Raw genomic sequence first — 15,360 nt, forward strand, 5'->3', positions numbered from 1 at the left:
AAATGAATTTCTATGATGGGTCAATATGGTAAGGTTTGGCTTAACTAATCTTTCATTTATTAATCCAATTATAACATTTATTGTACAGGTGACAGGCTGAATTTTACTGCAGCTGCTAGATCAGTTTCTCCAGCAGGGAAGGCAGACGTGGCCTTAAAATATCGGGGGGAAAGCAGGACCCCTAAATCGGACGGGCGTTGGGGCCACACCGTTGCCGACCAGAAGAAGCCTCGGAACACAGAGAGCCTGTCGGCCAGCGAGTCTCTGATGCTGAAATCGGACACTGCCAAGCTGAGATCCGATTCCCACAGCAGATCATTGTCCCCAAATCACAACACGCTTCAGACCTTAAGATCTGAGGGGAGGACAGCGCCTTCCCTTCGGGCCGAGTCCCCAGGCCCGGGAACTCGGGCCCCTTCTCCAAAGACCGCCTCATCGGGGAAATCCTGCACATCTGGCGCTGGTTCTCGGAGGTCATCTTCTCCTCACGAGAAGCCCCTTCTTCCTCAGAAACCCTCAACCCCGGTGAAGACGAAGCTCGACCCTCCTCGGGAGCGATCTAAATCGGATTCTTACACGCTGGACCCGGACACCCTTCGTAAAAAGAAGGTGCCTCTCACCGAACCCATACGGGGAAGATCCACTTCGCCAAAGCCCAAAATGGCACCCAAGGAAGGGAGATCTGGGGCCGAGACAGAAAACCGAGCCCCTTCTCCTCACGTGGTGCAAGAAAACCTTCACAGCGAAGTTGTCGAGGTGTGCACGTCCAGCACACTGAAAACGAACAGCGTGACCAACACCATATGCGAGGAAAACAACTCTGATTGCAGCAGCCTGGAGGAGGGCTTGAACAAAGTTCACTTCAGCATAGGGAAGGCCCCTCTGAGAGAGGAGCAGGACACAAGGGCATCTCCCAAAACGGGCCGGAAGTGCGCCAACAGGCATGCCAGGCCCAAAAAGGAGAGGTCAGTCTGCCTGTTTAAAGGTGAAGGAGCCCGGTCAGTTGAGCCGGCCAAACCAGCCATGTCTCCTTCGGTCGCCGAATGTGCCAGGACCGTCTTTGCATCCTTCCTGTGGCACGAAGGCATTGTCCACGACGCAATGGCCTGCTCCTCCTTTTTGAAGTTCAACCCTGAGCTTTCCAAAGAGCACGCCCCCATCCGGAGCAACCTCAGCCAGGCGCCGGCTGAAGAGAAGGAAACCAAGCTGAAGAACCGGCACTCGCTGGAAATATCCTCCGCCCTCAACATGTTCAACATATCCCCACACGGGCCGGACATCTCCAAAATGGGGAGCATCAACAAGAACAAGGTCTTGTCGATGCTGAAAGAGCCGCCTCTTCACGAACGCTGCGAGGACGGAAAGTCTGAAGCAACTCCCTTCGATAGCTCCGGCCACCCGCCGCTGAAGACCAAGTCGCCTCTGCCGTTAACGCTGCAGCACCTGGTCGCTTTTTGGGAAGACATTTCTCTGGCGACCATCAAGGCAGCTTCCCAGAACATGATCTTCCCGAGCCCTGGGTCCTGTGCGGTGCTGAAGAAGAAAGAAAGCGAGAAAGAGAACAAGAAGTCCAAAAAGGAGAAGAAGAAGAAGGAGAAGGTGGAGGCCAGACCCCGGGGAAATCTCTTTGGGGAAATGGCTCAGCTTGCCGGGGAGCGTCCGGAGAAAGACACCATATGTGAATTGTGTGGGGAGTCCCACCCGTATCCGGTGACCTATCACATGAGACAAGCACATCCAGGTAAGAGGGCTGTGTACTGACCTAGGCTTCCCCCAAAAGCATAAGGCAGATTCCTGGTCCCAAGCAGAACCCCTTTTATTAAATGAATCCCTCTCATTCACATTCCGCAAACGCCTGGTAAACAGTCTTTCAAAGGCGTATTTATGACCACAGACCTTATCTAGTTTGGAAAGCTGCCATGTAAATATTTTCCAAATGAGGTGCTGTGCAAGGAAAACAAAATGTTGTAAGTCAAGGACTACCTGTATAAAGTAGGGAAGCAAGTGCCCACGGGCATGTTAGTTCACCATTAAGCCTTGCCTTGACTTGAGCCATCCTTGGCCTTTTCCTCTTGCATTAAACCCAGGCTGAAGAGGGTGGCTCTCAGGGAATGTTTCAATCTAGCTTCCTTGCACCCAGGTGGCTGACCCTCATCTTGTGCATGCTAAAGTGACCTTCTTTGCTTTAAGGTTGTGGCCGGTATGCAGACGGACAGGGCTACAACAGCATCGGACACTTTTGCGGAGGATGGGCCGGGAACTGTGGCGACGGTGGCGTCGGAGGAAGCACATGGTACCTTGTCTGTGATCGGTGCCGAGAAAAATACCTCCGTGAAAAGCAGGCGGCAGCGAGGGAAAAGGTAGATCTCCTTTGCTTCTCCCAAGCCAGTTGGGTCCTGCTGGGCGATCTTTTAAGGATTCCAGCCCAAATCTAGGATTCTCGCTCTCATCCCTGGGGGTCCAGATCCTTAGAAAGAGGACCCTTGGCCCAAGAGCCATTTCACAGAGTCACAAGCGTTGGTGGGGTTCAATGTTTTTACTACCGGTTCTGTGGGCGTAGTGTGGCTTGGTGGGCGTCACAGGGGAAGGATACTGCAAAATTCCTATTCCCTCTCCACTTCTGAGGGAAGGATACTTCAAAATCTCCATTCCCTTCCCACCCCATTCCAGGGGAAGGATACTGTAAAATCTCCATTCCCTCCCCAGCCCACTAACCAACTTTCCAGCTCTGTTCTCCTGTGCAGAGCAACAGAAGAAGACCCAGCCGATTAGCTGGGGCTCGGGAGGCAGCAAATAGATAGCCAGCCAGAGGTGGTGTTTGCCGGTTCTCCGAACTACTCACAATTTCCGCTACCGGTTCCCCAGAACCGGTCAGAACTGGCTGAATACCACCTCTGGTCACAAGACAAGCAGATCCTTTGTGGACAGAGAGGGAAGATCTCAGCACACAAGACATATAGACGACCACTTTTGAGTACCAAAGGCCTACTTGGGCTCTGCTCTCAGGTAGCCGGTCTCAACTTATTTCTTTATAGGTCAAACAGTCGAGAAGGAAGCCAACGCAGGTGAAGACCCCCCGTGCCTTGCCCACCATGGAAGCCCACCAAGTGATCAAAGGGAATGCCCTGTTCTTGCTGGCCTTGAGCAGCGCCGCTGAGCCCTCGATTTTGTGCTACCACCCATCCAAGCCATTCCAGTCCCAGCTTCCCAGCGTCAAGGAAGGCATTTCTGAGGATTTCCCCGTGAAAATGCCTTGCCTCTATCTTCAAACATTAGCCAGGTAAGAGCAATGGAGCTGGTTTTTTTTAATGTCCATGTTTATGAGAATCACTAAATCAAATTGGAAAGATGTTTCCCCCTTGAGCTAATCTCGACTCCAAGTGCTACATAAAGACAGCCATGCGGTTTTATGGATACCAGTCTAGGATGACCTTCTCATATTCTTTTTTTTTTAGTTTTTTTTTTAGTTTTAATTTTCAAAACAAACATAACACATAAAATCTTCCTTTTTTACATACTGTAGAAAGTGTATCAGTTGGTTTCAAAAAACCTTCGTGCTTCTCTTCCGTAGTCATCAAGCATAATTTATATTAACTCAAGTATTTTAACTCCGATATTTATACATATTACCGTCATCATACCTCCATTTTCATTTGACTATAGTTGTTTAAATGTCCATCATAAAATATACCAAGGTTTAATACATAGCCACATACTGGCATTACATTACATTACAATCCTCCAATGACACTAAATCCTTATGTCCTATTCCAGCTAAACATCTATAATATTTAATAACAAAATTTTCCATCCTTTCCAAATCGCTGTTTACAATTTACATCTCATTTCCTTATATTGTACGTACGTACGTACGTACATACATACATACATACACACACACACACACACGTTATTATCATTATCCCTCCTTTATTTGACTATATCCTGCATCATATCATTTTTCCCCCTAGTAATCAAGACTTAACTAAATCTAACTTAATTCTTTTTTATTATTACTATTATTAACCTTTATATATAATCCAAAAGGGTTTCTAATCTTTCTCATATTCTTGTCAACCCCTCTGTCTCACTGGAAGGCTTTGTATTCCCAATGTTCTGACCAAGCTCCCCAAACACAACAAAGCCTCTGTAGTTGAAGCAATGATTCCTTTTATCAGGAGCGCCAGCAGCCACGGCAAAAAGTTTCTCTTCTCCTGTGCGCTGCTTGGGGAATCCAAGCATGGGTTAACTTTGTCCATTAGCCTAGAGACTGAGTTATGCAAATTGCCAGCCACGCCTCCTCTGACTGGACTGGTTCAGTTTTTTAACTCAGTCCAGCCTAAAGAGATGCAAAATAATTCTCTCTAGGTTACTAGACAGATTCATCATTATTATTTCACAAATTCATCATTATTATTTCAGCTTGGATTCCACTTCACCGAATTGAGTTCCCTTCAGGGTAAATATCGCCGGCTAACAAGTCTGTCTGGCAAGGGAGATAAATAGTTGTCTGCCACATCTATTCATCTCCACCCCCTGCCTTTTATCCCCAGAGGTAGGGTGGACATTTGCTAGCAGTGGTTGCTCTTCCTTCCCAAGGATCAGCCCACGGATTTCCACTGCTCTCCTCTCCTTTGCCGTTGGCGCGTCAGGCACTGGACCCAGCTGTTCCTCCTCTTCCTCATCAGCCACCTCTAGACCTTGGGACTGTTGACTCTCCCTCTGAGGGCTGACGGACAGCCCAGGCTCCGTCTCTGTCTCTGTCTGCCAGCTCCATTCTCTCTTCCCCATCAGAGCTCTCAGGTTGCCTTGATGCTGACCCTGACCCCCACGCCGACTCCTCATCTGACACCCCACGGATATAAACATTTGATTTTACCGATGTGCATTACTGTTATTTTTTGGGGTCAGGCATCATCACGAAAACTTTGTGGGCTATCAAGATGAGAACCTCTTTCAAGATGAGATGAGATATTTGCGTTCAACGTCAGTGCCTGCGCCTTATATATCTGTTACTCCGGATGCCAGTCCTAATGTATTTGAGGAGCCAGAAAGCAACATGAAATCCATGCCACCAAGGTACTCCATTCTGATATTAACATATGCTGATCTACTTCTAAGAGCCAGGGTGGCGTGGTGGTTAGAATGCAGTACTGCAGGCTAACTCTGCCAACTGTCAGCAGTTCGATCCTGACCAGCTGAAGGCTGACTCAGCCTTCCGAGGTTGGTAAAATAGGAACGCAGATTATCTGCTGACTCTGTAAACTGAGAGGGCTGTAAAGCTTTGTGAAATGATATACAAGTCTAAATGCTGTTGCTATTGCTAAATGCTGCCATATTTATTTGAAAGGAAGGCAATCCTGAGCTGAACAGGATTCAAGCTTGAGTTTGTGCACTAATTGTCACCATACCAATTTTCAACCAGAAAATTTTATTGAAAGAATAATAATTCAGTGCCTGATCGTGGAAAAGGACTCACATCATCCTAAATAAAGCATTTGGTTGTGTCCGTCTGGATGACTTTTACGTTCTGCTCTAAAATACTCAAATGCACACTAGGCAGGCAAAACCCAATGCAGCACTTTTCTAAAGGAAGAGACATTGATTGTGGGAACATGGATGGTTATCTGTGTAATTACCTAATGGTGAATGTTTATTCTTCCCTCCTAATATCTGCTTATAGTTTATCATTAGAATTACATACTGTATTTTTTCCCTCAAAAAAGAGGCTGAAAATCTTGAGTGTGTCTTATACACTGAATATAGCATTTTTTTGCCTTCCAAAACCCCGCCCCCTTCACAAAAATGGCCGTGCAGAGCCTGTAGGAGGCTTTCAGAGAGCTCCTGGGGGCTGGGGAGGGCAGAAATGAGTGAAAAACAGGCTGATTTTTGCTCAATTCCCCCCCCCCCAGCCCCCAGGAGCACTCTATAAGCCTTCGAAAGGCTATGCATGCCCTTTTTTAAAATAAAAAACAGACCTGTTTTCACAAAAAAACAGGCCATCTTTTGCTCGTTTTTGTGGGGCCCACCCCCAAGAGTACTCTACAAGCCTCCTAAAGGCTATTCATGCCCTTTTCTTTTCTTTTCTTTTGAAAAAAATCCGGCCCGTTTTTGTGAAAAACAGGCCATTTTTGGGAGGTCTGCAGAGTGCAAAAACTTTTTTTTTTAATTTGCCTCTTCAAAATCTGGTGCATCTTATACTCTGGTGCATCTTGTACTCCGAAAAATACGGTATTCTCTGACGAGTGAACACTGAAAGAAGCTCTCTGGGTTATACATGTTTGTGTGTATTTGGAGTGCCAACATGGCTTGAAAATCGGAATCACTTCTGTTCTTCTTCCAGTTTAGAGACCAGTCCTATTACAGACACAGACCTTGCAAAGCGTACCGTTTTCCAAAGATCCTATTCTGTCGTTGCATCAGAATATGACAAGCCTCACTCCATTCTGCCTGCCCGGGTCAAGGCCATCCCCAGAAGGAGAGTTAACAGTGGAGATGCAGGTGAGAAAGCATCTTTCTCTCGGGGAATTGGGGTGGAACACTTGAGCCGTGTTCATCTCCATCTCAGACTTGGCACAGGCCCACACTGCTGTGCTTCCAAACCCAGGACAGACCACACCCACAAAGCTCCAGATGTGCCCTTAGGGATGGCCATCTTCTCCCCCACACTCACGCGGCCCTGTAGAGCAGCGGTGTCAAACTCAATTTCATTGAGGACTGCATCAGGGTTGTGTTTGACCATGGGGGGCCGGGGTGGGTGTGGCCAGCTTGACGTTACTCGTGTCAGGGGCACCTGTGGTGGCCAAGTTCTAAGACTGGACTTCCCTGAGACCCTCACTCACTCTCATTATAATCTCCTTCCTTCCTTCTCTTCTTTTTTCTTCCTTCTTCCTTCTTCTTTCTCCTTTCTTCTTCCTTCTCCTCTTTCCTTATTTTTCCTTCCTTGCTCTCTTCCCATCATTCCTTTTTTTACTTTGTCTTTCCCTTGTCCCTTTCTCCTTTCCTGTCCCTTCTTGCATGCTCAAATGCAAAAGGGGAAACATTTCTCCTTTTGTTTCGTTTTTAGTTTGTTTTGATAGCCCTCTGCCAGCAAAAATGGAGCTCAGGGAGGGCACACTCTGTTTTCAGCCGCAATGGCCTCCTGCAAACCTCTGCCAGCAAAAGCGAGGTATGGGGAGGCCATGCATGACCCCCGAGCTCCATTTTCACTGGCAGAGGCACCGTGAGCTGGTCTTTTGCTATTTCCAGGCTGGCCCCGTGTGCACCCTGTGGGTCAGATCTGGCTCGCGGGGCCAGCCTGGAAATAGCAAAAGACCAGCTCACGGTGCCTCTGCCAGTGAAAATGGAGCTCGGGGGTCATGCGTGGCCTCCCCATACCTCGCTTTTGCTGGCAGAGGTTTGCAGGAGGCCATCACGGCTGAAAACAGAGTGTGCCCTCCCTGAGCTCCATTTTTGCTGGCAGAGGGCTATCAAAACAAACTAAAAACGAAACAAAAGGAGAAATGTTTCCCCTTTTGCATTTGAGCATGCAAGAAGGGACAGGAAAGGAGAAAGGGACAAGGTAAAGCACCCTGTGGGTCAGATCTGGCCCGCGGGCCTTGAGTTTGACACCCCTACTGTAGAGGATGAAGAAATTCCTCTTCCTCCTCCTCTCTACCTTCTGCACTTTCCACTTCTTGCCTTACCTGCAAGCGGGCAGCACTGCCAGGGAGGCCTTTCACCAGTCACTAGGAAGAAGGTGAGAATATCCCAGAAGACCTCCGCAAGGAAGTAGAATGCTGCTTTTCATGGCCATCGGTGCTGCTACACAGCATCTGTGCTACAGATGTTGTGCTTGCTCTGCTTTCCATTTTGGAGGCATTCGCATAGCTGTGGGAGCTGATAGGCAGGCTGCAGCTGGATCAGAGGCAGCCTTCCCCTCCCACCCCCCCAAAAAATCCCCTTCAGAGGAGAGCCAGAAATCCTGAGATGGTATTGCTGCAAAGAATCTCCCTCTCAGAGTTCGAATCCAGGGCCTTACATGAGTACCCATTAAGGCCAGTTTCCCCAAAGCAATTTAGATATGGCCAGTTTCTTGGCAAATCATTCAATGTTTGGGATGATTTACATGCGTAATACCCAACGTGAGAAACGGGCCAAGGTTGATAGCATCTCAGTTCTTAAGCACTGAAAACCAAGATGTTGGCTTGGGTGAAATGCTGCTGGTTTGGCCGAACCAGTAGTAAAAAAATGCTAACGGGTCACCCAAACCGGTAGTAAAAAATGCTACCGGTTCACCCAAACCGGTAGTAAAAAATGCTACCGGTTCACCCAAACCGGTAGTAAAAAATGCTACCGGTTCACCCAAACCGGTAGTAAAAAATGCTACCGGTTCACCCAAACCGGTAGTAAAAAATGCTTCCGGTTCACCCAAACCATTAGTAAAAAATGCTACCGGTTCACCCAAACCGGTAGTAAAAAATGCTACCGGTTCACCCAAACCGGTAGTAAAAAATGCTACCGGTTCACCCAAACCGGTAGTAAAAAATGCTTCCGGTTCACCCAAACTGGTAGTAAAAAATGCTACCGGTTCACCCAAACCGGTAGTAAAAAATGCTACCGGTTCACCCAAACCGGTAGTAAAAAATGCTACCGGTTCACCCAAACCGGTTGTCAGCTGTGTGACAATCAGCTGTGCCACGCAATTTATATTCGCTAGAAATCACGCAGCACAGCTGATAGTTGCACAGCAGATCATCGGAACTTTTAAAAAACTTTTTTCAGCATTTTTCTACTACCAGTTCGGGCGAATAGGTAGTAAAAATGCTTTAAAGGGTTTTTTAAAAAGTTTCCGATGATCAGCTGTGCGATAATGAGCTGTGCCGCGCAATTTATATTCGCTAGAAAGCAGAAAATTCTGCTTTTTGGCGAATGTAAATCGCGCGGCACAGCTGTCTCCCTCCCCCTCCCCCCATTCTACTTACCTTTGCAGACTGAGAAACTGTTTCTTAGCGCCTGTGGTGCGCATGCACGCAAAGTGGACTGGTAGCAGACTTCAGAGCATTTCACCCCTGGTTTGACTGTAAAGGCAGCCATTGACATTTCTGAGACCAGTGTGTCAGATAACCATGCGCAATGTTTCTAGTTTGATAGGAGTTTGATGTTGACCGTCTGCCTGAAAGCTATTCCTGTAATGTTTCCGTCTGTTTCTGCCTTCAAATAGAAGTGGGCTCCTCTCTTCTGAGACATCCATCTCCTGAACTCTCTCGGTTAATCTCCGCCCACAGCTCTCTTTCCAGAGGAGAGAGAAACTTCCAGTGGCCCGTTCTGGCATTTGTAATTCAGCATCATGATTTGGAAGGACTCGAAATAGCCATGAAACAAGCTCTAAGAAAATCAGCTTGCCGGGTGTTTGCTATGGAGGTAAATTAATACGAATCGCCTTGTTGGTAAATGATGCACCAGCAGGACTTCTGCTTATAAAAGCATGAGCTGATTTTACTGCTCGTGGTTCACCCCAAAGGCATTGGGGAAATTAAAAGTCGAAACCTTTGACATGGAGGAAAGCTAAATATCTGACACAAGTCGCTGACATACTGTATTGCCATCTCCTCAACTTCTTACGTTGCCACTGAAGCAGTCTTTAGTGTCTTGTGCAAAATTTGTGCCTAGATTCAGTGCCTAGTGTTTGCCGTGGCCCGCCAGTGGAGCTGGCAGCTGATTCAGACAGTGAGGAAGTTGGGGAGGAACATGGGCCAGTCCTGGAATCTGGGGAAGGCTCTGATGAGGGCTGTGTGTCGGAGGCAGAGATGAGGCCAGAGCTGTATGCCAGTTATCAGCTGCCTTCAGAGTCAGATATCCAGTGAGTCAGACGAACAGCTGGAGCCTGTTCCCAGTGTTTGCATGCGTTACCAGATGACGGGAACAGCTAAAGAACAGGGGTTGATTTGGGAGTAAGGTCACAGGTGGTCGATGAATGGCCCCTCCCAGAGGAAATAAAAGAGGAGCAAAAGGGGAGTGGAGTTTGCAGGAGACAATTTGTTCGCTTAATTGGTTTGTGACTCTCCGAGACTACTTGCTGAGTTTTGCAGATATTGGCCTGGCAGCTGTCCAAGCCAGATAAGGTCTGTGACTGTAAATCCTCCCTTGAAAGACTTTGCTGGATGTGAATGAGCAGAATTCACAGGAAATTAATAAAAGGGATTTTTGTTGGTACCTGGAGTTTGCTTTTGTGCTCTTGGGAAGCCTAGGTCAGAACATTGTTGTTCTTCTGCAAGAGGTTGTTCCATACGGAAATAGAAGAAAATTAAAATAGAAAAATGTTCCACACTTCCACATTGTGGAAGAAGGGCTGAGAAAATATTTACAGACCCCTCACATCCTGGACCTAAACTGTTTCAACTCCTCCCTTCGGGATGGCCCTATAGGCCATTGCATGCAAAGACACGGGGACAGTTTTTTTTCCCCCATGCCATCACTCTATCGAACCCCTAATTCTCACAGTGCTGTCTAATGTCTATGTATATTTACACAGATAGTATTGCTGTAGTATTATCACTTATCTTCTTATCATCTTTACTCCTCCCCTCTTATTGGTATTATGATGGTGGTGGTGATGTTGCTTTGCATGCACACCGAGATCTTCTTCTGCACCAGAGACAAATTCCTTGTGTGTCTAAATCACACTTGGTCAACTAAAGTATTCATTCAAAATTTTAGTAGAGAGAAAAACCATGGTGTGGCAAGGAACTCCCTGGCATGGGAGCATTCTCAAGCTTAAATCAGTAGCATCTGGGATCATCCAAGATTCCAGAAGATCCCTCCCTCAGTTGGAAGCAGCTATGCCCGCTCTAGCAGCTTTTTTTTCCCCAAGACAATTCCTATTGTCTCGGTTTGTGCGATCCATAACTGTGTTGGCCGAATAGCTGCTGCTTCCGCACTGCTATTACTTGTTCATATCCGTTTGTTGGTCCACACAGATCCTTCTCACAGGCGCTGTGCCAGGCCTGCGCATCCACAGTTGATCTTCCTAACTGAGGTACAGGAAGATGAAAACATGACAGGGTCCACATACCAATAAAGAAGAATATTTGTAGCTCAGGGTTGACTCGAGGGGTGCTTGGTGCTCTCTGAGCTTGGTTGGTTTTTTTTGCAGAAGTTTCCTTACCCAAATTAAGCAACATCATCAGTGCTAGTAAGGAGTGAGGTTTGCTCTCAGTTTATATTGTAATGGCTTGCCCTGTGTGGGAGTGGTCCTGGTGGTTCTTTAAATTGGCTATTTAGTGTTGACTTTCAATCAGAATAAAGTTGGAAGGGACCTTGGAGGTCTTCTAGTCCAACCCCCTGCTCAAGCAGGAGGCCCTCTACCAGTGATTGTCCAGTCTCTTCTTTATAACCTCCAGTGATGGAGCACCTACAGCTTCTGAAGGCAAGCCATTCCACTGGTTAATTGTTCTCACTGTTAGGAAATTTCTCCTTAATTCTAGGTTGCTTCTCTCCTTGATTAGCTTCCACCCATTTTTTGGCAATTCCTTGATTGGGGTGTTGTTTACTTTGTAATTGTTGGTCTGATATTAATCTTGGAGACAATCTACCCTCAACTGGTTGCTGGTGGGGAAGGGGTTGGGTCTTTTTGTACCCTTTTTAGCTGGTTGATTCTCTCTTTGAAGGTCTACATATTTAGTAGGCGCTTGTCTTGCTCTGATGAATTGAATAGGGTTTGTTTTCCAAAAGCCTGGCATTTCCTCTTCTTGTTTTCCTAGGCTTTTAACTGGCTCCTCTGCAACGTCATACAAACCACGTCCCTCCATGACATTCTTTGGCATTTTGTGGCCTCTCTTACTCCAGCCCCTGTAGAGGCTGAGGAAGAAGAAGATGAGGAAAACAAAGCCAACAAGGAAGCCATTGAACAAGTAAATCAAAGGGATTGCATGATCTTTACAAACAATTTTTGTTTACATGTTTGGAAAACCACTGTGCATTTTTCTCTCTCTCTTAGAATAGTTGTATCAAGGTAGGGGCGAAAAAAAATATCCTGTTTGGGGTTTTTTTTTACAGCAATCTACGGATCACACATGGTTCCTTTGTGGAGACTATTTCAAAGACTAATTTGTAACCCAAAGAGAGAGTGTGCTGTGTGGGTGCATAGATACAGCAGCTGTAGCTTTGCCAGGGTGTAAATACTGTGTTTCCCCAAAAATAAGACAGGGTCTTATTTTCTTTTGATCCCCCAAATAAGCATTTGGCCTTATTTTCAGGAAGGTCTTATTATTTCTGAGGTCCAGGAGGCGGCAAGCGGAGTCACCTCGTGGTTGCTGCTGTGTTGCAATATTTTCAGGGGAGGGCTTATTTTAGCACATGCACTCAAAAGCCTGATCGAGCTTATTATCCGGGGAGGTCTTATTTTCGGGGAAACAGGGTATGCCAGTCAAGTTTCCTTACTCACTTTGTGAGAAATTAGATTTTCTCAAAGTCAGGGCTTCTGTCACTTCTTTGACAGATGGTGGCCTTTTTTAGGCCAGAGAGAATTCCAGAGAGAATGGCTTAAATTAGTCAATGCATAAAATAGCTAGGAAAATGGACTGGCCCATTGTCACATTTAAAAAACGTGGTGGTACTTCAGCAAGACGGCTGTTTTGAAATCAATAAAGAAGGAATGTCATGAAATGCAATATTTTTCCCTCAGGTTTTTGAAAAGGATGGATCTTTTTAAGAATGAAGACTCAGAATCATTGATTCTTCGCTTTTCTTCAGCATATTTCCGTTATGCTAAAAGCGGGCCTTTAAGAAAAAATTTTTTTCCTTTTAGGTTTAAATTGTTTGTGCTGCTTTTGTAGGTTATTTAAAGGTTTGGATTTGTCTTATTTAGCTTGCTATTCTTTGATATGGATCTTACTGTTGTCAGGGTTCCAAATAGCATCCAAAAGTAAATCAGAGTCCAAGGCAAAGTATTCCTCAAATTTCCAATTTATTAAGAGATCCATGTTGGCTCATCTGGGAAAACCCACATCTGAAAGCTTCGCAGTTTTCCCATCCAGTTGAAAGTTCAAGATCTTGCCCCGACATCCACAAGTCCATCACATGGTCCCATCTTCCACTGCCATCCTGGCAGTTCCATCCATCCAGTTCCAGCCAGTTGCAGAGATAAAGGATGACCTTGGCTTTCTCAAAAGAATTTTGTGACGGATACATACCATCCAACTATATAATATCCTCCCTCCCATTTTCCCACAATAGAAAATGCATAGTAGAATAATAGGAAGTGTGGCAGGCCTAATGTCCAAAAGAAAAATCACTGCAGGCCTGACAACTGCTTTATGAAGTTCAGCTCGCTGCTTTACAGCTGTGTCTGTGTGTGTGCGTGTGTCAGAAGCCTCCTTGGGAGAACCTCAGGGTGGAGCAGCGTGAAATAACTAATTCAATGCTACTTGTGCTTGATGCGTAGGAAAAGGACACACGGGTTTGCGAGCATCCGTTGTCGGATATCGTGATTGCTGGAGAAGCCGCACATCCGCTCCCACACACTTTTCACCGTCTGCTCCAGACCATCTCTGACCTGATGATGTTGCTGCCGAGCGGAAGTTCGTTACAGCAGATGGCACTGAGGTGGGCTGGTCCGGGGGCAGGCAGGCAGGCTCCACATGTTTAGGGGCAGAGCCAAAATTTCACTAGGAAAACTTGGCTGTGGTGATGATGATAGCCGGGCTTTTGACTGTGGGTCTCCCTGGTGTTTTGTGTGCTGGCTCTTGCAACTCTTCCAACTTGACCTTAGTGATACGGTCAGCCTGGGGGTGAGTTACTTTGGAAGGCTTCTTCTGGGCCCAGCCCTCATTTGAGGAACACATAAGTATTCTGATGGCCCTGCCTGGTCGTTCCATTTCACCGCTTTGGAGTCCATTGCTGGATGTTTACTGGTGGGAAGGGGGTCCCAGAGCTGCTTAGAAGAGCATCTACCCCCCCTTCTACCTTTCAAAACATCACCCATTTTCCCAGATGCGTTATCAGAATTTGTTATCCCATTGGCCAAATTTCAGCAATGCCCTTCCAGATCTTTTTATTTTATTTTTTATTTAATTTACTTTATTTACTTTATTTATTTTACTTTACTTTACTCTATTTATTTAATTTTATTTTACTTTTCTTTATTATTTTATTTTATTTATTTTATTTGATTATTTTATTTTATTTGATTATTTTATTTTATTTGATTATTTTATTTTATTTGATTATTTTATTTATTTTATTTGATTATTTTATTTTATTTGATTATTTTATTTATTTTATTTTACTTATTGGTTTTTTTATTTTATTTACTTTATTTATTTTATTTTACTCCACTTTATTATTTTACTTTACTTTATTATTTTATTATTTTATTATTTATTTTATTATTTTATTATTTATTTTATTATTTTATTATTTTATTATTTTTTATTATTTTATTATTTTTATTATTTTATTATTTTATTATATATTTTATTATTTTTGCAGCCCATGTTGCCACAATGAGACTTTTTTGGAGAATTTGGTTATTTTATTCCCATTCAGTAGAGGAAGGAGGGAAAACACTACAAACAACCTGAGCATTTTGCTTCTCCCAAGTCTACTTGCAATCTGGGCAGAATCTGGGCAGCTCAGGGTTAAATTCTTCGGTGCTTGGTGGTCTCTAAACTCACTTCTCTTCCTGCAGACGTTTCATTGCCGGGCAGGTAAGTTCATCAGTGCAGGGTGGATAGGTGGGAGCTAATCCACCAGTCTGGATGTTGATTTTGGCTCTTCTTTGATTGTTCTCGTATAAATGGTGCTGGTTTCTGCTGACCTGGGCTGTGTTTAATTGCTATGCGATGAGAAAGGATATATCTTTGGAAGCTTTGAAATGGAAAAGTCATAATGATGGCCTTCTTATTCAGATGCTGGAGCCTCAAATTCAAGCAATCCGACCATCAGTTTTTGCATCAGAGCAACGTTTTTCATCACATCAACAACATTCTCTCCAAATCTGATGATGGAGACAGCGAGGAGAGCTTCAGCATTAGCATCCAGTCTGGCTTTGAAGCTTTGAATCAGGCGAGTTGATTTTCTGGGTTACTGTGACAGCAGCCAATGAGAATCCATTGCTGCCAGAGAACACCTGCTCAAAATGGTTTCTTCCAAGGGCTGATTTCTGGTATAAAGAAAAGATTGGGAAAATGTTGATTTGGCTCCAACTGGGTGCACCTTGAACTGAAAAAAGTTTGCCCAGACTGATTTAAAGGAATAAGTGAAAGAGGTGGGAGGACCAAAGCATCATCAGTAACGTTGATTATAAGATTTTACATTACTTTATTAAATTAATTTAAGCCATAATAAAATATTTAACTGTGAAATGTATATGTTTTGATA

The 15,360-nt window shown here is 45.1% G+C and overlaps 1 protein-coding gene across 13 annotated transcripts in view; it reads left to right on the forward strand.

Annotated features, from left to right (window-relative positions):
• MYCBP2 (MYC binding protein 2) overlaps positions 1-15,360 on the forward strand; it is a 149,426-nt gene that overhangs the window by 111,579 nt on the left and 22,487 nt on the right. For all 13 annotated transcript variants that reach the window (XM_032226680.1, XM_032226682.1, XM_032226684.1 and 10 more), the window contains 9 exons: positions 89-1,741; positions 2,191-2,360; positions 3,036-3,280; positions 4,912-5,079; positions 6,344-6,501; positions 9,203-9,402; positions 11,742-11,891; positions 13,424-13,584; positions 14,889-15,045. In XM_032226680.1, coding sequence (XP_032082571.1) covers positions 89-1,741; positions 2,191-2,360; positions 3,036-3,280; positions 4,912-5,079; positions 6,344-6,501; positions 9,203-9,402; positions 11,742-11,891; positions 13,424-13,584; positions 14,889-15,045 — 3,062 coding nt within the window. The remainder of the gene's footprint in view (positions 1-88; positions 1,742-2,190; positions 2,361-3,035; positions 3,281-4,911; positions 5,080-6,343; positions 6,502-9,202; positions 9,403-11,741; positions 11,892-13,423; positions 13,585-14,888; positions 15,046-15,360) is intronic.

This window comes from Thamnophis elegans, chromosome 11 (assembly GCF_009769535.1).
Source record: "Thamnophis elegans isolate rThaEle1 chromosome 11, rThaEle1.pri, whole genome shotgun sequence".
Taxonomy (NCBI): domain Eukaryota; kingdom Metazoa; phylum Chordata; class Lepidosauria; order Squamata; family Colubridae; genus Thamnophis; species Thamnophis elegans.